Raw genomic sequence first — 20,324 nt, 5'->3', positions numbered from 1 at the left:
TCGATTTCTGGGTTGGGAAGATCCCCTGGAGAAGGGCATGGCAACCCACTCCAGTATTCTTGCCTGGAGTATCCCCAGTGGACAGAGGAGCCTGGCAGACTACAGTCCATGGGGTCTCAAAGAGTCAGACACAACTGAGCAACTAAGCACAAAGTTTCACAGAGGAAGTGGCATTTGGGTTGAGACCTGATAGGTAAAAAGGAGTTGCTGGCAAAGGCCTTGGAATTAGGACAGGGCATTTGAGGAAGTGAAAGCAGCCAGTGAAGAGAGATTCTGGTGTGTGAAGGAGAGTGTGAGACAAGATGAGGCTGATGAGATAGGCAGGGCCCTGATGTTGCTGCTTCTCAAAGGTCATGGTTGGGAACTTGGAATTTATCCTGAACACAGTGGCGATCCATGAAGGGCTACTTTAAAGCAAGGGAGTAACAAGACCTGGCTTATCCTTAAGAGCAATTGCTCTGGCTGCTCAACTCAGTTCAGTTCCTCAGTCGTGTCCGACTCTTTGTGACCCCATGGACTGCAGCACGCCAGGCTTCCCTGTCCATCACCAACTCCCGGAGTTCACCCAAACTCATGTCCATCAAGTCAGTGATGCCATCTAACCATCTTATCCTCTGTCCTCCCCTTCTCCTCCTGTCTTCAATCTTTCCCAGCATCCGGGTCTTTTCAAATGAGTCAGTTCTTCACATCAGGTGGCCAAAGTATTGGAGTTTCAGGTTCAGCATCAGTTCTTCCGGTGAATATTCAGGACTGATTTCCTTTAGAATGGACTGGTTTGATCTCCTTGCAGTCCAAGGGACTCTCAAGAGCCTCCAACACCACAGTTCAAAAGCATCAATTCTTCAGCACTCAGCTTTCTCAGCTTTCTTTATGGCCCAACTCTACATCCATACATGACGAGTGGAAAAACCATAGCTTTGATTAGACGGACCTTTGTCAGCAAAGTAATGTCTCTGCTTCTTAATATACTGTCTAGGTTGGTCATAGCTTTCCTTCAAGGAGCAAGCGTCTTTTAATTTCATGGCTGCAATCACCATCTGCAGTGATTTTGGAGCCCCCCAAAATAAAGTCTCTGTTTCCATCATTTCCCCATCTGTTTGCCATGAATTGATGAGACCGGATGCCAGATCTTAGTTTTCTGAATGTTGAATTTTAAGCCAACTCTTTCACTCTCATTTTTCACTTTCATCAAGAGGCTCTTTAGTTCTTCTTTGCTTTCTGCCATAAGGGTAATGTCATCTGTGTATCAGGTTATTCATATTTCTCATGCAATCTTGATTCCAGCTTGTGCTTCATCCAGCCTGGCATTTCACATGATGTACTCTGCATATAAGTTAAATAAGCAGGGTGACAGTATACAGCCTTGATGTACTCCTTTCCTGATTTAGAACCAGTCTGTTGTTCCATGTCTGGTTCTAACTGTTGCTTCTTGACCTGCATGCAGATTTCTCAGGAGACAGGTAAGGTGGTCTGTTATTCCCATCTCTTTAAGAATTTTCCAGTTTGTTGTGATCCACACAGTCGAAGGCTTTGGTGTAGTTAATGAAGCAGAAATAGATGTTTTTCTGGAACTCTCTTTCTTTTTTTCAATGATCCAACGGATGTTGGCAATTTGATTTCTGGTTCCTCTGGCTTTTCTAAATCCAGCTTGAACATATGGAAGTTCTTGGTTCATGTACTGTTGAAGTCTGGCTTGGAGAATTTTGAGCATTACCTTGCTAGTGTGTAAGACGAGTGCAATTGTGCAGTAGTTTGAACATTCTTTGGCTTTTCCCTTCTTTGGTATTGGAATAAAAACTGACTTTTTCCAGTCCTGTGGCCACTGCTGAGTTTTCCAAATTTGTTGGCATACTGAATGCAGCACTTTAACAGCAACATCTTTTAGGATTTTAAATAGTTCCAAACTGGTTCCAAACTGGGATGGACTACAAAGTGACAAAAAAGGAAGTAAGGAGACCAGTGAGAAGTTGGATATATTAGAAGTCAAGCAAGAGAGAATGCTGGTTTAGACGAGTAATAGCATCTTGCTTCAAACAGCAAGGTGAGAAAGAGAATCAGGATGTATTTTGGAGGGAGCGCTAACAGGATTTACTAATGGATTAGATAAGGTCAGATTTTGAGTGGTCCAAATCGGTGGATGAGTAAGTTTGGGCTTTTGCAAATCGGTGCTTGAAGGGGCCATTTAGTTTAATGGGGAAGACTTTGGGAAGAATTAATTTGTGTGTGTTTGGGAGCATCAATATTGGCCATGTTGGTTTTTAAAAATAATAATTATTGAAAATAATAATAGAGTATCTATTAAAAGTTCAGATTTCAAATTGTCTCATAAAGTTATAAAATTTCTTACTGTGTTAAAATACACATAAGATTACATTTGCCATTTTAGCCATTTTTAAGTGTACAGTTCAGTGGCATTAAGTACATTTACATTGTTAAGCAACCATCACCAGCATCCATCACCAGCCATGTGAGTTTTGAGATATCTGTTAGTCAACCCAAGTGCAATGCAGGAGACTTGGGTTCAGTCCCTGGGTCAGGAAGATCACCTGGAGAAGGAAATGGCAACCCACTCCAGTATCCTTGCCTGGGAAATCCCATGGACAGAGGAGTCTAGCGGTCTACAGCCCACGGGGTTGCAAGAGTCAGACTCGATTTAGCAACTGGACAACAACAAGGGAAAAAACTGTAAAACCCAAGTGGGGTTGTCCAGGAGCTCAGGATTGATATGGGCCAGAGGCATCATGAGATCACCTACAGAGAAAGTATAGAGAGAGAAGAAAAGAAGGTAAGGACAGAGCCCCCAACATTTATAAATGTGGGTAGGTCAAGACACTTAGAAAGAGCGTTAGTAAGGTGGGAAGAAAAACCAGATATGTGTGATACATGGAAGCCCTATTAGTTTTTTACATCTGCTATAATAAGCTATTACAGACTGAGTGACTTAAACAACAGAAACTTATTTTCTTATAATTCCGAAGGGTAGAAGTCCAAGGTCAAGGTGTTGTCAGGTTTGCTTTCTCCTGAAGCTTCTGTCTTTGGCTTGCTGATAGCTGTCTCATACAGCCTTTCCTCAGCTTGCTTAGGAGTCTCTTTGGTGTCTTCCTCTTCCACTAAGGACACTAGTCATATTGGATTAGGGCCCCACCCTTATGAATTCCCTTAACCTTAATTACCTCTTTAAATAGCCCTATCTTTAAAAATAGTCACATTGGGAGTTAGAGTGTCAACATAAAAATTTGGGGGGGGGTGGATAAAATTCTGTCCATAAGAGAAGCCTATGTAAAAAAATTGCTTCCAGAAGGTGGAAGGGGTCAACTGTGTCAAATGCAGCTGAGTAAGATAATAGTGGTCTACTGGCTTTGGCAATAAGTAGGTCATTGTAACCTTGCTTCTAAGTCGCTTCAGTCGTGTTCGACTCTGTGCAACCCCATAGACAGCAGCCCACCAGTCTCCCCCTTCCCTGGGATTCTCCAGGCAAGAACACTGGCGTAGGTTGCCATTTCAGAGTATTAAGAAAAGACTAATTAGGGCTTCCCTGGTGGCTCAGGGGTAAAGAATCCTCTTGCCAATGCAGAAGACACGGGTTCCATCCTTGGTCCCAGAAGATCCCACATGCCATGGAGCAACTAAGTCTGGGTACCGTGACTATTGAGCCTGTGTGCTAGAACCTGGCAACTGCAACTCTAGAGTCGGGAAACTACAACTACTGAGCCCACAGGCTACAACTACTGAAGCCCACACGCCCTAGAGTCTGTGGTCTGAAAGGAGAAGCTCATGCACCGCCACTAGAGAGTAGCCCCTGCTCTCCACAACTAGAGAAAAGCCCACTCAGCAAAGAAGATCTGGCACAGCCAAAATTAAACACAATTATATATAAAAAAGAAAAGACTAGAGTAAATCAAGAAGTCATGGAAAGCGATCAAGTGGAGAAACACGTAAAGCAATCTTTTCAAGTTTTGGTGTGAAAGAGAATTGAAAATTGGGATAGCAGGAAGAGAAAGTGGGATCATACAAAAGAAGTGGAGTTAAATGTAAGTTGAAGGGGATAATCCAGAAGAAAGAAAATTGTGATGCAGGAGATTTAGAAAAGAATAATAACAAGAGTAGAGTCCCTGAAGAGACTGGGAAGATGAAATTCAATGAAAAAGTAAAGTGGTTGGCCTTCGATGACTGGGACCTGTCCCACACATTAACAGAAGTGAGGTTGAATACATCATTCATTACATAATTTGCGGGGACCAGGAGAAGGCAATGGCACCCCACTCCAGTACTCTTGCCTGGAAATCCCATGGATGGAGAAGTCTGGTGGGCTACAGTCCATGGGGTCGCTAAGTGTCGGACGTGACTTCCCTTTCACTTTTCACTTTCATGCATAGGAGAAGGAAATGGCAACCCACTCCAGTGTTTTTGCCTGGAGAATCCCAGGGACGGGGGAGCCTGGTGGGCTACCGTCTATGGGGTCGCACAGAGTCGGACACGACTGAAGCGACTTAGCAAGCAGCAGCAGTGTAAAACGACAATGTGGGCTCTCTTGTTCAAAAATTTCAGACTTTAGCAGAAAAGGATTAATCCAAGCACAGAGTCCTTCTAAGTCCAGGGCGCCTGCGACTGCACAATTTATATAGAGCATGTGATGATGATGGAGGTAGACTGCTCTCTGGGCGAGTCCATTCTCCTTTTTGGGCCTCAATTGACCCATGGGAGGGTTAAAGGGGATAACTAAGAACATTTCCCACTTCACCCTTCTACAAGCTGGGAAGTCACGCCCAAGGCGTAAGAACAAAGTTTGTACCTTTTTTTTCCATTCCAACCATGCCGGATTTGTGCCCAGACGTTTCTGGAAGCCTCCAAAAAGCGTCTGGTAACCATAGCAACTCACACCAAACTCTAGGGCCTTCCGTTCCGCCCACCGCTTCAGGAACGCGCTCTTTGATTGGCTCAGCAGGTCGACCAATGGCCGGAAAAGCGGGCTATCTGCCGGGCGGTCAATGGCCGCAGGCTCGAAGTGGGGCGGGACGTGAGAGTGAGCGGGTGGGCCTGGGCGGCACGGCGCCTGCGTGTTTCCGGCTCCGCTGCGGAAGGCGGAGAACTGGAGCCGTTGGACGGACGCGATCCGAAGGGTCGCGGAGCGCGGGACGCGAGTGCGGAGCTCGGGTTTCGGAGCGTGGCTAGCAGCTGGCACGATGGGCGGGGAGCAGGAGGAGGATCGGTTCGACGGCATGTTGCTGGCCATGGCGCAGCAGCACGAGGGCGGCGTGCAGGAGGTAACGGCCCGCGCGGAGTTGGCTGGGCCCGGCCTACCCGGGGGAAGGCCCCAGCCACGCTCTCTCCGTTCTTCTCTGCCTTCGAGAAGCCGAGATACACCCCGGGGCCTCGCGGGCTCTGGGATTCCTCTCCACATTCTTACTGCACTCGAGCTTCCGGTCTGGCCTACTCGTATCAGGGCTTTCACTCGTACCAGGCCTTTCACTCGTACCAGGCCTGGTCCGTCCCCCAACCCCACCCCCGCCCCGCCCCTAGACCTCTCAGCAGTTTCTGCCTTTGCAGCTCCGGCGTCGCTGCACCCGCCCCCGGAAAAGCCCCAGAGTTTGGGGATTTTCCCCCTACTACCCCCCCCCCCCCCCCATGCTTAAGTCTCCGTTTCTCCGTTGGTGGCTGCCCCCGAAGAGCATCCCTTGGGATGAATCTTTCTAAACATTACGACTTGCCTGTACGGAGACTTGGAGCGAGCGAAAGAATGTGAGAGTGGGAGGCGATATTAACACGTGGTCTTTGAATGGGGGAACAGGAGGCCTATGTTCACGATTGTTCTACACCGCACCTACCAACTTGTGACCTTTCCACGTCTCCCAGCCTCAGTTTCTTTATTTGAGACACCGCTAGGAATCCTTATATTTCCCGAATTTGTAGGAGAGTAGTGTCTTGAAGGGAGGGACAGTGAGGAATTCTCAGTAACCAGGCTTGGACAGTCAACACGTATTTGTTCGAGTGATTGATGTGTGCAGGAACATAATTTCCTGCGTAGTGACCAGATCCAGTAACAGAGTGGATGAAGGATACGGACCAACTTAGAAGGGGCTCTGGAATTGGTGTTTTGAACCATGGAAAAGTTCAAAAGGTTGAAAAGCCTGTCAAGATCAGTTTTCTTATTAAAGACACTGAAGGAACTTGCCCCAGATCATCCAACAGGCTCCTGACCTGGAGGGGACCAGCATCCTTAGGCCAGTGTGTGCTGTCCACAGACCATTTCAGGTTCTGTGTCTCTCTCGGGACAAAAGTTTCGAGCTTTCCATTCCCATTCTCATTCAGGTAGGTACCTGTGGTGACCAAGGACTCCTAAGTCCTTTGAGGTCCGAAGAGTACTATTAATTTGAAGATGTGAAAGGCTCCCTCTCCCCTCCCCGCCCCAAATTGTTGACACAACTGGATTTGAAGTGTATTCATTTTTGAGTGGAGAAGGCAATGGCACCCCACTCCAGTACTGTTGCCCGGAAAATCCCATGGATGGAGGAGCCTGGTGGGCTGCAGTCCATGGGGTCGCTAAGAGTCAGACACGACTGAGCGACTTCACTTTCACTTTCCACTTTCATGCATTGGAGAAGGAAATGGCAACCCACTCCAGTGTTCTTGCCTGGAGAATCCCATGGACAGAGAAGCCTGGTAGGCTGCAGTCCATGGGGTCGCACAGAGTCGGACACGACTGAAGCGACTTGGCAGCATTTTTGAGTGAACTGAAAAAAGTGTGTAGAAGCAGGAATTGAAACCATTGAGATAAAATCTAGCATCGGATTTAGAACCACTCTCTTGGACAAATAAAAGGGCTTAGTTATAGATGCTAACCTTAGGTCACCACTAGGTCGTTTTGTTCATCAGACTGTTTATTGAGCATGTACTCGGAGTCAGGTCTGGTGCAGGGCGCTGAGGGTGTTCATGGTGCATGCTTGTGTGGACTTAACTCTCCCACAGAGGGTCTCTTGCTCTGGACCAGACACTGCTAGGGACCTCACCTCCTTTACTTCCTTTGGTTCTCACAAAGGATCCTCACGTATATCCCTGGAAATAGGTCCTGCTGCTGTTTCTCTTTTGTGGAGTTAAGAAGCTTTCCTAAGGTCACAGAGCTCATGTCTATCAGTCTTGATACCCAGACTGATGTTCTTAAATCACTTGGCTACCCAGCCAGAATTAGTTGGTCTGAACTTTCTTTCAAATGCTTCATTTGTTCCCTTCGTTCTAGCTCTGCCGTAGTAACTCAGCCAGTGCCATTCTGGATGGGTTTTTTACTATGTGAAGAGGAAAGGTGGGCCCCAAGTGTTTCAAGCCCTAGATGCCCGTATCCTCAGGCTGCCTCTAGCACCACAAAAAATGTGAAATATACATACATGTGCACACAAGAAAATGAGACATCTGGGACTTCCTGGTGGTCCAGTGGTTAAGAATCGGCCTGCCAATGCAGAGGACACGGGTTTGATCCCTTGTCTGGGAAGGCCCCACATGTCATGGAGCAGCTAAGCCTGTGTGCCACAACTACTGAGTCCATGCCTAAGTCCGTGCTGTCCAAGAGAAGCCATTGCAGTGAGAAGCCTGGGTACCACAATGAAGAGCAGCCCCTGCTCACCATAACCAGGAGAAAGCCTGTGTGTCACAACCAAGACCCTGTGCAGCCAAAAATAAATTAAAAAGAAATGAGAAATCTGCCTTTCAAGTGATCCGGGTAAAGTTAGTTTCGGCTTCCTGGCAGAAGTGACAAAGCCCGGGCCTGTGGGGAGGATGTGTCCCCAGTTGAGAGGCTGGGGGTGAAACAGTCTAGTCCCAGGTTCCCTCCTAGGCTAAGAGAGTTCGCTTCTGTGCAGTTGAAGGGCTCCCAGTATGGCATCTTTCCAGCTTCTGTCTTTGTCTCCTTTCAGCTGGTGAACACTTTCTTCAGCTTCCTTCGACGCAAAACAGACTTCTTTGTTGGAGGAGAAGAAGGCATGGCAGAAAAGGTGAGTGTTGGGGGCCAGTGGCCTTTGGGCAGCTCTGTTTTTCCAGAAGAGCTGACCTGGCCTTCTTTGGCATACTAATAACTGTTAGCAGAAGTAAAAGGCCAGGGGCAAAGAGTCGGGGAAGGGAAGCAAGCCATCGTTTATTAAAGCCCCTCACCTCGCCAACTGCATTACCTACCCTATTCCCCATGGTCCTTTAACTGTTTGAGGGGCAGGTGTTACTGTCCCCATTTACAAATGAGGAAATTGGTGTGAGTTATAGGAAAGCCAGGGTTGTCCAGATTCTTGAGCCAAGTTATGGGAGAGCCAGGGTTGGAACCAGAGTCTCTTGTAAAACTGCATTCTGCCCCTTACACAATGCTTCTTAGTTCCTTTTCTCCATTGAGGAAAGTGAAAGCATTAGTCTCTCAGTTGTGTCCGACTCTTTGTGACCCCATGGACTGTAGCCCTCCAGGCTGCTCTGTCCGTGAAATTCTCCAGGTGAGCATACTGGAGTGGGTAGCCATTCCCTTCTTCAGGGGATCTTCCCAACCCAGGGATCGAACCCGAATCTCCTGCACTGCAGGCAGATTCTTTACTGTGTGAGCCACCAGGGAAGCCCAGGTTTTATCTAATTACCTCACTGAGAGATGAGAGTAGGCAAATGTTAGAAGTTGAGCTTAGAAGACAGAGGTATAGGAAAACTCAAAGCCAGCAATCCTAGTCTTCATGGATGCTGTGACCCAAAGTTCAGGGATTTGAGAATAGTGGTGGTGGTGTATTTTTTTAATTGTCTATCTCCTATATATATATGTATCTTTTCTAGGTTCTTTTCCATTATAGGTTATTATAAGAAATTGAATATAGTTCCCTGTGCTATACAGTAGGTCCTTGGGGTTTTTTTTTGTTTGTTTGTTTGTTTTGTATTTTGTATATAGTAGTGTGTATCTGTTAATCCCAAATTCCCAATTTACCCCCGCTCCTTGGTAACCATAAGTTTATTTCCTATGTTTGTGAATCTGGTTCTGTTTTGTAAATAAGTTCACTTGTATCATTTTTTTTTTAGATTCCACATATAAATCATATCATACGATATTTGTCTTTCTCTGATTTACTTAGTATGATAATCTCCAGGTCCATCCATATTAGTTGCAACTGGTATTTTTTTTTAAATGGCTTGAGTAATATTCCTCTGTGTGTGTGTGTGTGTGTGTGTGTGTGTGTGTACACCACATCTTCTTTGTGCATCCATCTGTCATTGGGCATTTAGACTGCTTTCATGTCTTAGCTATTAAAAGTAGTGCTGTTGTGAACATTGGAGTGCACGTGTCTTTTCAAATTAGAATTTTTGTCTTTTCTGGATATACGCCTAGGAGTGGGATGGCCGGATCATATGGTAGCTCTATTTTTAGTTTTTTAAGGAATGCCCATACTGTTCTCCGGAGAAGGCAATGGCATCCCACTCCAGTACTCTTGCCTGGAAAATCCCATGGACGGAGGAGCCTGGTAGGCTGCAGTACACGGGGTCGCTAAGAGTCGGACACGACTGAGCGACTTCCCTTTCACTTTTCACTTTCATGCATTGGAGAAGGAAATGGCAACCCACTCCAGTGTTCTTGCCTGGAGAATCTCAGGGACTGGGGAGCCTTGTGGGCTGCCGTCTATGGGGTCGCACAGAGTCGGACACGACTGAAGCGACTTAGCAGCAGCAGACTGTTCTCCACAGTGGCTGCGCCAATTTACGTTTGCACCAACAGTGTAGGAGGGTTCCCTTTTCTCCACATCCTCTCCAGCATTTATTATTTCTAGACTTTTTGATGATAGCCATTCTGATTGCTGTTAGGTGATTCCTGAGAATTGTGCTTTATGGTACAGGTTCTGAGAGTTTGAATGTCTTCTGATTGCCTAGGTTGTAACTATATTTTTGAAGATTCATAAATAATGAAGAAGATGTCATTTCACTGAACTGTGAAAACTGACAGTTGTTTTCAGTTAAACAGGAGACATAATAACCAAAAGGAGACATTTTACAAACTGCTTTCTGCGGCCTCAGAGTTCTAACAAGCAGAAATGCTTGATAATATGCCTGATCTGAGGCTACTCTGGGGTAAGGACATGGTCCTGGAGTAGGAGTCCTGGGTTCTTGGTCTAGTTGTGTGGCCTGGTTAATTTCCCACCAATTCTCTGGTCCTTTTAATCTTCACACCTGTCAAGCAGAAGAAGGTGGACTCACTGACCTTTAGGACCCTTTCTGGCTCAAATATGCTTTCTGTATTAGCACTAGCACCTCCTATTTTTCTGTGGGACAGACTTCACCATAAAATATCAGCATTCATTCATTTAATTAATATGTATAAGACTGTGAGGAAGTGGTGGGTGTTTGGGTAGAAGTCCTAGGAGCATAAAATGGTGACTAACCTAGGTTGAGCCCTCAGGGAAGACGCTGAGGGAGATGCCTGAGGTATGAAGGTTGAGTGAGGTAGCAGGCAGAAGGGAGAGAGATGAACAATATTGGGAAGTGGTGTCTCGGGCGTATCACAAGGATGATGGTAGCTGTTCTGTATTGGACGTCTGCTGGTTCCTCTGTTATGCTCCTTGCCTCTTTGTTCCCTTAGTCAGCTCTCTGCCAGGAGGTTGGTTGGACTCTCAAGCAGGCAGAATCCTGTCCAGCCTTGCCAACTGGTCTCCAGTTGTAACACCAGTAATGCCTTTGTGTTAAGGACCTGCTGTGCACTGGGCTACCAGATAAATCCTTTCCAAGTGTATTGGTTGAGAGCATGTTCTCTGGAGCTGGGCAGATGTGGCTGAATCCTGGTGTGCCCCTCTCCCTGCTTGACAACTGCTTTGGATGAATCACATTCGGAGCCTCATTCCCCTCTGCCGCCCCCAGAAGAGGGGATAATCTTTCTCTCAGAAGGCTGTTGTGAGGATAAAAAGAGTGTTGCTGGCACATGAGAGTACAAGTTCACAGTCCCTTTTTTGAACCTCTTGGGGCCAGATGTATTTTGGAATTTAGAGTTCTTGGGTTTTAGGGTTAAATATGCCCTGTATTGCCTCCTAAAATCCAAAAGAATTCTTTTTTTTTTTTTCCCCCCAAAAGAATTCTAATCCCAAAACACATCTGGCCCCAATAGGTTCAAAAAAGGGACTGTGAACTTGAATTCTTGGGCTTCCCTGGTGGCTCAGACGGTAAAGAATCTGCCTGCAATGCAGGAGACCCTGGGTTGGATCCCTGGTCTGGAAGATCCCTCAGAGAAGGGAATCGCTACCCACTACCTCCAATATTCTTGCCTGTAGAATTCCATGGACAGCGGAACCTGGCGGGTTACAGTCCATGGGGTTGCAAAGAGTCAGACACCACTTAGCAACTAACACTTTCACAGTGCATATACTGTATATAATATACTTTACTCCAGTCCAGGGGTCAGGAGCAGCATAATGTAATGAAACATTGGTATTTCTGCAGAGAAGTGTATATCCATGTTTATGCCAAGATATGAAGACTGTAAATACCTTCATGCTTCAAACTTAAGAGAAACACAAAAACACTTTAGTTTTTATAGCTTTTGAAGCTAGGCATTATGGATTTGCATAAAGGCCATAATGATCAAATCAATATTTTATTGACATAGGAAGAGATAAATAGACTAGTGAAACAGAGAACCCAGAAAAAGTCTAACTTTAAGATGTGTCCAGTAAGGTAAATCAGTTCATAGGCAAAGGATGATTTAATAAGTTGTGCTGCTACAACTGGCTATTTGTAAAAGTACCAAAAGTGTAAAACCATCTGTTTTATTCATATGTGCGTGCTTGCTAAGTCACTTCAGTTGTGTCTGACTCTTTGCGACCCTGTGGACTGTAGCCTGCCAGACCCCTCTGTCCATGGGATTCTCCAGGCACCAATACAGGAGTGGGTTGCCATGCCCTCCTCCAAGGGATCTTCCTGGCTCAGGGATAGAACCTGTGTGTCTTATGTCTCCTGTATTGCCAACTAGTGCCACCTGGGAAGCCTGTTGTACTCGTATCTAAAAATAAATTGCAGATCAAGAAGAGCTTAGTAAGGAAAGCTAGGAAACTGTATAACCTTGTGTGGAAGAGACCTAGCAAGGATAGAAACCTGGAAGCTATAGAATAAAAGATAGCTGCTTGTCTCTTCAGATATAGAAAATGTGGCAGAAGAGACGCAATGACATAGAGTCATTTGAAAAACAATAGATCTGGGAAAAATGTGCAATGCAGAGGACAGATAAAATTTAGGAGCCAGTTTAATATGCAGGAACTCTTATAAGTTGACAAGAAAAAGATAAATGGAAAAATGGGCCATTCCATGAGGAGCATATGAAAAGATGCTTATATTCAGTAGTAATAAAGGAAATGTAGATGAACTAAACAGTGAGATGCCCTTTTTTCTGGTCAAACTGACAAAAATATATTTTTTAAATTGCTTACAGGGATGTGGGAAAAAAAAGGGTACTCGTCAGACATTGTTGGTAAAAGTGAATTATAGTTCTTTTTTATTATAAAAGATGCTCAATATCACTAGTCATTAGAGAAAGGCAAATAGAAACCACAGTGACTTGTCACCTCACACTCACTAGGATGGACTCTGTCAGAAACCCCCAGAAACCTAAGTGTTGGATAAGGTTGTGGAGAAATTGGGACCCTTGTGCACTACCAGAGGGAACTTAAAATAGTGCAGCTGCTGTGGAAAACGGTATGGCAGTGCCTCAGAAAATTGAAAAATAGAGCTACCATATGATCCAGCAATCCCATTATCCCCTGAAATTGGAAGCAGGATCTTTTTTTTTTTTAATTTTTGGCTGTGCTGGATCTTAACTACCGCATGGACTTTCCTCTGGTTTCGGCGAGTGGGGGCTACTCGTGGTGGCGGCTTTTCTTGTTGCGGAGCATGGTCTCTAGGATGAGTGGGCTTCCATAGTTGCAGCACATGGGCTCAGTAATTGCGGTTCCCAGGCTCTAGCGCCCAGGCTCAGTGGCTGTGGTGCATGGGCTTAGTTGCTCTGCGGCATATGGGATCTTCTTGGATCAGGGATCAAACGTGTGTCTCCTGCATTGGCCGGTGGGTTCTTTACCACTGAGCCACCAGGGAAGCCCTGGAAGCAGGATCTTAAAGAGAGATTTGCACACCCATAGCAGCACTGTTCAAAAGAGCCAAAAACTTCCCAAAACTGGAAGCAGTCCAGGCATTCATTGATAGATGAATCAACAAAATGTCATATATCCATGTAATACAATATTATTCGGGCTTCCCCGATGGCTCAGCAGGTAAAGAATCTGCAGGAGACACAGGAGATGCAGGTTCAATCCCTGGGTCAGGAAGATCTGGAGGAGGAAGTGGCAACCCACTCCAGTGTTCTTGCCTGGAAAATTCCATGGACAGAGGAGCCTGGCAGGCTACAGTCCATGGAGTTGCAGAATCGGGCACGACTGAGCACACACATACATACATATTATTCAGCCTTCTAAAGGAAGACAGACAAGAGCACATACTGAATTAGTCCATTTATATGAAGTTCTGGAACAGGAGTGTGTCTTCTCCCTCAGACATGTCCCCCCACTCCATGGTCAGGTCCAGGACCTCATGCCTTTGGGTTTAGCTTAAATATCTCTCTGGAGTCTTCCTTGGCCAGTCTGATGGGACCCACTCTCTACTCTCCTATCACCCAGGCTAAATCAGGAAAGCTGTGTTCAGGTATGCCCACCGAACACTCTGGGGGCCTCCCAGCCCTCCTCACCCCTTTCTCACTCTGCTGGGCTCTGGTTCCCAAAGACATGTCCAGTGACAGAAGCTTGACTCTGACAGCCTGCCAGTTGGCACCCTGAGTAGGCTACAGTCTCGCTGGGGTCTCTGCCTGGGCCTGGGCCTTGGCCCCGGTAAAGCTGGTGGGAGGAGACTGGGAGGAGGGGTCAGAGGCTGCTGTGACTGGCCCTGACTCTGCCTGGTGGTTCAGCTCTGCCCTCATCTGCCCTCCAGGAGCTGGGAAGGAACAGGACGAATGGGACGTGATTCACTGGAGCTGGGAGAGGGGACGGCCCCGCTCCTGCCTCCCCTTGGCCACTGGTTAGCAGATGGCCTGAGTTCAAGGTCTCCCTGATTAGGGTGGAACAGCCTCTGCTGGCGTAATTGGGCCATGACCAGCCCCTTCTGTTGACAGCACAGTGGCCTTCAGGTGGCTCATTTCTTTCTTACATACACCTCATTTTGTTAGCCCGTTTGGTTTCGGGGTGCTTTTGGTACCCTTTAGCCTCGAAGAGTGTGGAGCTACTGTAATGTGGCATGAAGTTGGAGGTTTGAGGGTAACAGGAAGAATTGGCACCCAATGAATGAGAAGCCACAGGGCATTTGGCAGAACCCTAGGCCTAGGAGCCCATGGCTGACTTTGGTGACCCTGAGCCCCACGTGGTTCCTCTCAACTCTTGCAGATCCATTTCCCTCTAGCTCTGGCTCAGAGATTCTTGAAAGATGGTTTGTTGACCACTGATCATGTGGTGGGTGTCCTGTGAGGGCTCCTCCAGGTGTGTGGGTTGACACAGAGATGGGTTTCCTAAGTTGGGTAAATTCCTGAGTCTGCCAAAGGAGAAGAGATGAAATTGAACAGACATTTGAGCTGGTCCTGGAGGATAAGAAGCTGTTTGTGAGGTGATCTGGAAGTAGAGGCAAGGATATTGTAGGCAAAGAACAGCTATGTAAGACTGCTTTTAGAAATAACACGATAGAAGCAGAGAGATGACCTCAGGGTCACACAGGCAGAAGGAGTAGGCCAGGATCTCAGATGCAGGTGTGACTCAAGTATGCATGAGAATTGGCCAGGAGGGCCTGTTAAAAGTACAAATTGCTGGGCCACACCCCTGGGACTTCTGATTCGGTAGGCCTGGAGTAGAGCCTGAGAGTCAGCATTTCTAACAAATTCTGGGTGATGCCAACATATTCTGTGGATCAGGGAACCACACTTCAGGAGCTCCTGATGTAAAACGTGAGGTGTAACCATTCCTCCTGTTGTTATCTTCATAGCAGAGAAGGTGCTTCTCCACCAGTTGACCCTGGGTTAGCCTCAGCCAGGCGGGGGTGTTGGGAAGCCAGCAGTTCATGGGCAGTTGGTTTGTGGCTAGGACTGTGCCAGTCTCTTGACAAGTGTCATATGCATCTTCGTGACAGCTGATGAAACTGAGGCTAAAAAAGGTCAAAGTTGTTTCCTTGTCCAAGGCCACAGAGCCAGACCCTGTGGTAACAGTTTTGGGGTCGCTTTTGGGCTGCAGAGGTGGGCAGCTAGCACGAAGCAGGTTAGAAGCATCCTAGGAAGGCGTCGTGGGAGAGGGTGGATTTGAAATGGATAGCTTACAGGCGGAGGGGAGGAAGACACTGACCTTTTCCCTCCAGAATGCTCTTTCTGGCCTGAGAGCTGAGGAAAAGCTTCTCAGAGGGGCTGAGGCTGGAGTTCTCCTGACAGGTTCACTTTGCTGTGAAGGATTTTCAAAGCACTTATCATTTGGTCTGCCCAACATTCCTGTGAGGTAGGGACTTATCCTTGCTGATAAGGACTCTGAAGCTCCCCGGGGATCTTCCTGACCCAGGGATCGAACCTGCATCTCCTACATTGGCAGGTGGATTGTTTAACCACTGAGCCACCAGGGAAGCCCATTCACACCATTAATAGGTTAAGTAATTTGCCAAAAACAAAATAGCTAGTGTGTGACAAAGCCTGGATTAGAATGCAGGTTGTCCAACTTCAGTGTTGGGTCTTATTTCCTGGACTGCCTTTTTTTTTTTTTTAAGTGGTTGCTATTTATTGAAGCAGATACTTTGCAGAATCTCTCATTACAACTCAATGAGATAGATGTGTATTAAATCCCATTTTAAAGATGTGGAAACTGAGGTTCTAAGTGCAGTGCCTTGCCCAGGCACTCAGAGATGGGACTGGCTTCATGTCTTGGAACGTGTCTTCTCCTCCAATGCTTCTTAGCCTTCTCTTCCTTCCTCAGCTTATCACACAGACCTTCAACCACCACAACCAGCTGGCACAGAAGGCCCGGCGGGAGAAGCGAGCTCGGCAGGAGACTGAGCGGCGGGAGAAGGCAGAGCGGGCAGCCAGGTTGGCCAAGGAGGCCAAGTCAGAGGCCTCCGGGCCCCAGATCAAGGAACTGACTGATGAGGAGGCTGAGAGGCTACAGCTGGAAATTGACCAGGTAGGAATGGGCTTCCCTCCCCTGCCCCCTGACCCCATGGACACTAGAAGTAGGGCCCCTCTTGCCACCTGTTTTTCCCTTTGCCACAGAAAAAGGATGCCGAGAAGCAGGAGGCCCAGCTCAAGAATGGCAGCCTTGGCTCCCCAGGGAAGCAGGTGAGATGGACTGGAGGGGTTTGGGAGCTTCTGGGGCTCTTCACCCACTCCCTTTCTCTGGAAGGCCCACCCCACCATTCCCTTAGCTTTGGGAATCCTCCTCATACTCCAGGACCCCACATTGGACCAAAGGGGGTTAAAAAAACCTCCAAAGCTCACTGGCTTAATTTAAGCCTTGGCAGGAAAGCCAGAGAGACAGAGATGGGCAGTGCTGCACGGGCACCATGCGGGTGGGCTCGGGTCTGCGGTGGGTTTTTCTGACACTCCTAGGGCATGTTCTCCTCAGGGCTCCTCCTGCTCCCACATAATCCCTGGGGTACTCCTTCAGCTCTTTGGAGGTTCTGGTCTGGGGCTGGGTCCCCACCCTCCAGACAGAGAAGAATGAAGCTGACCGTTGGGCAGGCTGGTTTTCCTTTAGAACAACTCTGCTCGCGGCCACCTCCTGACCTGCTCTGGGCTGGGCTTCCTTCCCAAGTCCCTTGGCTGGGTCCCCTGGGTCTGTGAGTGCCGCCACCCCTCAGCTGTCCCACGGTCTCCCCATCTGAGCTCCTCTCGGGCAGAACCAGCAGAGCGCCAAACAGGTTTTAGCTCTGACTCACAGTGGGCTGGACTGGGCAGGGACCAGGTCTGCTGTGTTGTCTGTGGCTGTATGTGCCGTGCCAGCCAGTGGGGTTCAGTCTGGGTCTGTCAGGGAAGTAGCCGAGCACCCCAATTGTGAGCAGGAGGCCGAGGAGGACGAGGAGGAGGAGGACGAGAAGGACAAAGGGAAACTGAAGCCCAACCTCGGCAACGGGGCGGACCTGCCCAGTTACCGCTGGACCCAGACCCTGTCGGAGCTGGACGTGAGTGCGGGGGCTGGGGTGGTGGGGAGGCAGCTGGCCTGGGGCGCCGCCTGACTGCTCCTGCCCCGTGCAGCTGGCCGTGCCCTTCCGCGTGAACTTCCGGCTGAAGGGGAAGGACGTGGTGGTGGACATCCAGCGGCGGCATCTCCGGGTGGGGCTCAAGGGACAGCCAGCGATCGTGGATGGGGAGCTCTACAACGAGGTGAAGGTGGAGGAGAGCTCATGGCTCATCGAAGACGGCAAAGTGGTGACAGTGCATCTGGAGAAGGTGCGAAAGGCCCCGTCTCCTGCCCTCTGTTCTGATTGGCTGTTCCTGAACTTTGGGGGCCTGATGGGCGTATCTTATTTCATCCCTACAATAAGACTTCTATAGTAGGTCTGTCACATTTTAGAGTCAGAAAAAGGGCAGCCCGAGAGATCTGCCCAACTTCTGCCTCTAGGAGAGGGTGGAGTTAAGGATCAGGATTGTCTTTAGTACCAAAGCCTTTTCCTTTCCATTAGCTTTTTGTTGTTGTTCTACCAGTTTATTCCTACCAAGCCATCTCCCTCCACCCTCACGCACGCATGCTCAGTCATGTAACACCATGGATTGCAGCCTGCCAGGTTCCTCTGTCCATGGACTTTTCCAGGCAAGAATACGGGAGTGGGTTGCCATTTCCTTCTCCAGGTCCATTAGGTTTTTTCCTAGTTTTTATTTTGGGTCTGAATTTTTATTATGGGTCTTAGTTGTCATGTGCGGCATCTTCCTTGTGGCGTGTGGGATCTTTAGTTGCAGCACATGGGACCTAGTTCCCTGACCAGGCATCGAACCTGGGCCCCCTGTCTTGGGAGCTCAGAGTCTTAACCATTGGACCTACCAGGAAAGTCCGTCCATTAGGTTTCTATGGATACAAGCATTCAATTCAGCAAATACTTGAACACCTGCTACGTGCCAGAGACTGTTCTAAGTGCTGGAGGGAAAACAGTGAACAAGATGTAGAAAACTGTGCCCCTCGGGAAGCCCGTGTTCTCCCCTCTCAGAGAACTGGGATACAGACCCCAGGAAATGAACATGATCTCTGAAGTGCCAGGGTCCAAGGAAAGTGTCCCATGGCATGTACTGCCTGGCCCAGCCTACCTGACCCCCTTGGCTGCCTCTCACTCACCCCTCTGCCCTTGCCCTTGCGTTTCCTCCCACCTGGAATGTCCTTCCCTGCTTTTTAACGTGGCTCATGCGAGTCATTTAAGGCCCAGCCCATGTGTGTCGTCCTAACCTCTCCCTCCACTTGGGTGAGTATCTCCCTCTGTACTTTATTCTTTCCCTTATCATGCTGACTGTCTCCGTGTCTGTCTCCCCCAGCCACCGGGGAGGGCAGAGGTCTTGCCCATCTGCCCCTAGGTCCCAGTTCAGGCCTCGCAAGTCCCTGATGCAGGATGTGGCTGGGAGAGAGTTTGGTTCTGGAAGAGCTGGGGGGTGGTCACCAGGGTCCAGAGTGAGCCACCACCCGTCCCCGGGTGGCCCTCCTCTTCCTCTCAGATCAACAAGATGGAGTGGTGGAGCCGCTTGGTATCCAGTGACCCTGAGATCAATACTAAGAAGATCAACCCTGAGAACTCCAAGGTGAGCCCAGACTGGTTGGAGGAGCTGCAGTCGGGAGGTTTGGGGCCTGGGTGGCCCCAGGGCTTCACCCACCCTGTCACTCACTGTCTGCCCCTAGCTGTCAGACCTGGACAGTGAGACCCGTAGCATGGTGGAGAAGATGATGTACGACCAGAGACAGAAGTCCATGGGGCTGCCTACCTCCGATGAGCAGAAGAAACAGGAGATTCTGAAGAAGTGAGCGATGCAGAGATGGGGGTTTGGGGGAGGTGTCTACGGCTGGGACCTGGGTGACAGCGGCGAGTGTTTACTGAGCAGAACACAGGAGCTGCCCCGCCCCTTCCAGAATGAGCCAGCCAAGTTTATGGCTTTATAGCCTTGGCTTGCCTCCCCTAATCACTTACTGAGGTCATCTTGAGGGCAAGGCCACCACAGGATAGGAAAGGGTAACAGGCGGTCAAGTCACCAACAGAAAAAGCAGTGGCGGTGCTGGCACCTCAGCAGCCAGCCCTGGGGAGGCCTTGGGGGCCCCACTCCTGCCTGGCATGGCTCCAGGTTGCTGAGAGTTGTAAACAGATGAGACCTCATGTTGGAGGCTGAGAGAAAGGGGTAAATCTGGGGAGACGGATGGCCTGTCTCACCTTCCTGCTTTGTCTCTGCAGGTTCATGGATCAGCATCCAGAGATGGACTTTTCCAAGGCCAGATTCAACTAGCTCCTGTGTTTGCTCCCCTGAACTCTCCAGGCTGAACTCCCGGCTCCCCACTTTCCTCTCCCACACTCCCTGGGACTGGTGGGCCGCAGGGCCAGGGCAGGCACAGGGCTGGCCGGCACACACAGGTCTCAGGCCATCATGGGAGAAGGGCTGGGGCCTTGGGGGGTCTTGTCCACCCCAGCTGGCCTGCTGTTACACATTAAAACCATTTACCCAATTCCACTCGTGTCTTCTCTTCCCTCTGGCCTTTCTCTGGGGTTCAGGCCTCTTAGGACTGCTGCTGCAACCTGGGGGCTTGACGGCTCACCCAGGCTCTGCCACGTGATCTAGGGCAAGTCCTTGCCCCTCCCTGGGCTCAGTTTCTCATTCCTTAGAGGATTCAGACAAGGCTTTTAGTCTGTGTATGATTTTGAACAGAAGGGGTTGGTTACAGGCATCAACCATGTCAGATTCTCCAAGGGGCCCATGGCTCTGCAGCATTTAAGACCAGCCTGTTGATTTCCGTTTTCATCTCTGAGACAATTTCCCACTGCACTGGGTCTGTTCTCTAGTCCTGGAGCAAATGTTTCAAAAACTACACACTACTTCCCAGAGGCAGAGAGCAAGCAGCAAAGGCTAGGGGCACCGCCTAGGCCTCAGATGGGCTTTGTGTGTGGTGGGGATCTGGCTGGGAAGGCAGGGGGAAGCCCAATGGAGCCTGTTGTGTGTCTTTGACCTGGACCCTTGCAGATTTTAGGGCTTCTCAGAGTGAGCCACTGAGGCCATGCTCGGGCTGGAGAGGTGTTCTCTTTTGCCCCAATCCAACCACCAGAGCTGACCCTTGCCCCACTTTGGCAGGAAGTACAGGTCACAGCGCAGAGTGCCAGAG

The 20,324-nt window shown here is 48.8% G+C and overlaps 1 protein-coding gene across 1 annotated transcript; it reads left to right on the top strand.

Moving 5' to 3' along the window:
• The first annotated feature begins 5,055 nt into the window (after positions 1 to 5,055).
• On the top strand, positions 5,056 to 19,673 carry NUDC (nuclear distribution C, dynein complex regulator). Its single transcript, XM_006055471.2, has 9 exons — positions 5,056 to 5,264; positions 7,905 to 7,982; positions 15,963 to 16,166; positions 16,256 to 16,321; positions 17,044 to 17,163; positions 17,237 to 17,431; positions 18,680 to 18,763; positions 18,861 to 18,979; positions 19,405 to 19,673. The coding sequence occupies exons 1-9, from the start codon at positions 5,184 to 5,186 to the stop codon at positions 19,454 to 19,456; spliced, it is 999 nt and encodes a 332-aa protein (XP_006055533.1). The 5' UTR covers positions 5,056 to 5,183; the 3' UTR covers positions 19,457 to 19,673.
• The last annotated feature ends 651 nt before the right edge of the window (positions 19,674 to 20,324 follow it).

The sequence above is a fragment of the Bubalus bubalis genome, chromosome 2 (genome assembly GCF_019923935.1).
Source record: "Bubalus bubalis isolate 160015118507 breed Murrah chromosome 2, NDDB_SH_1, whole genome shotgun sequence".
Lineage (NCBI taxonomy): Eukaryota > Metazoa > Chordata > Mammalia > Artiodactyla > Bovidae > Bubalus > Bubalus bubalis.
This window is presented reverse-complemented; position numbering and strand designations above follow the sequence as displayed.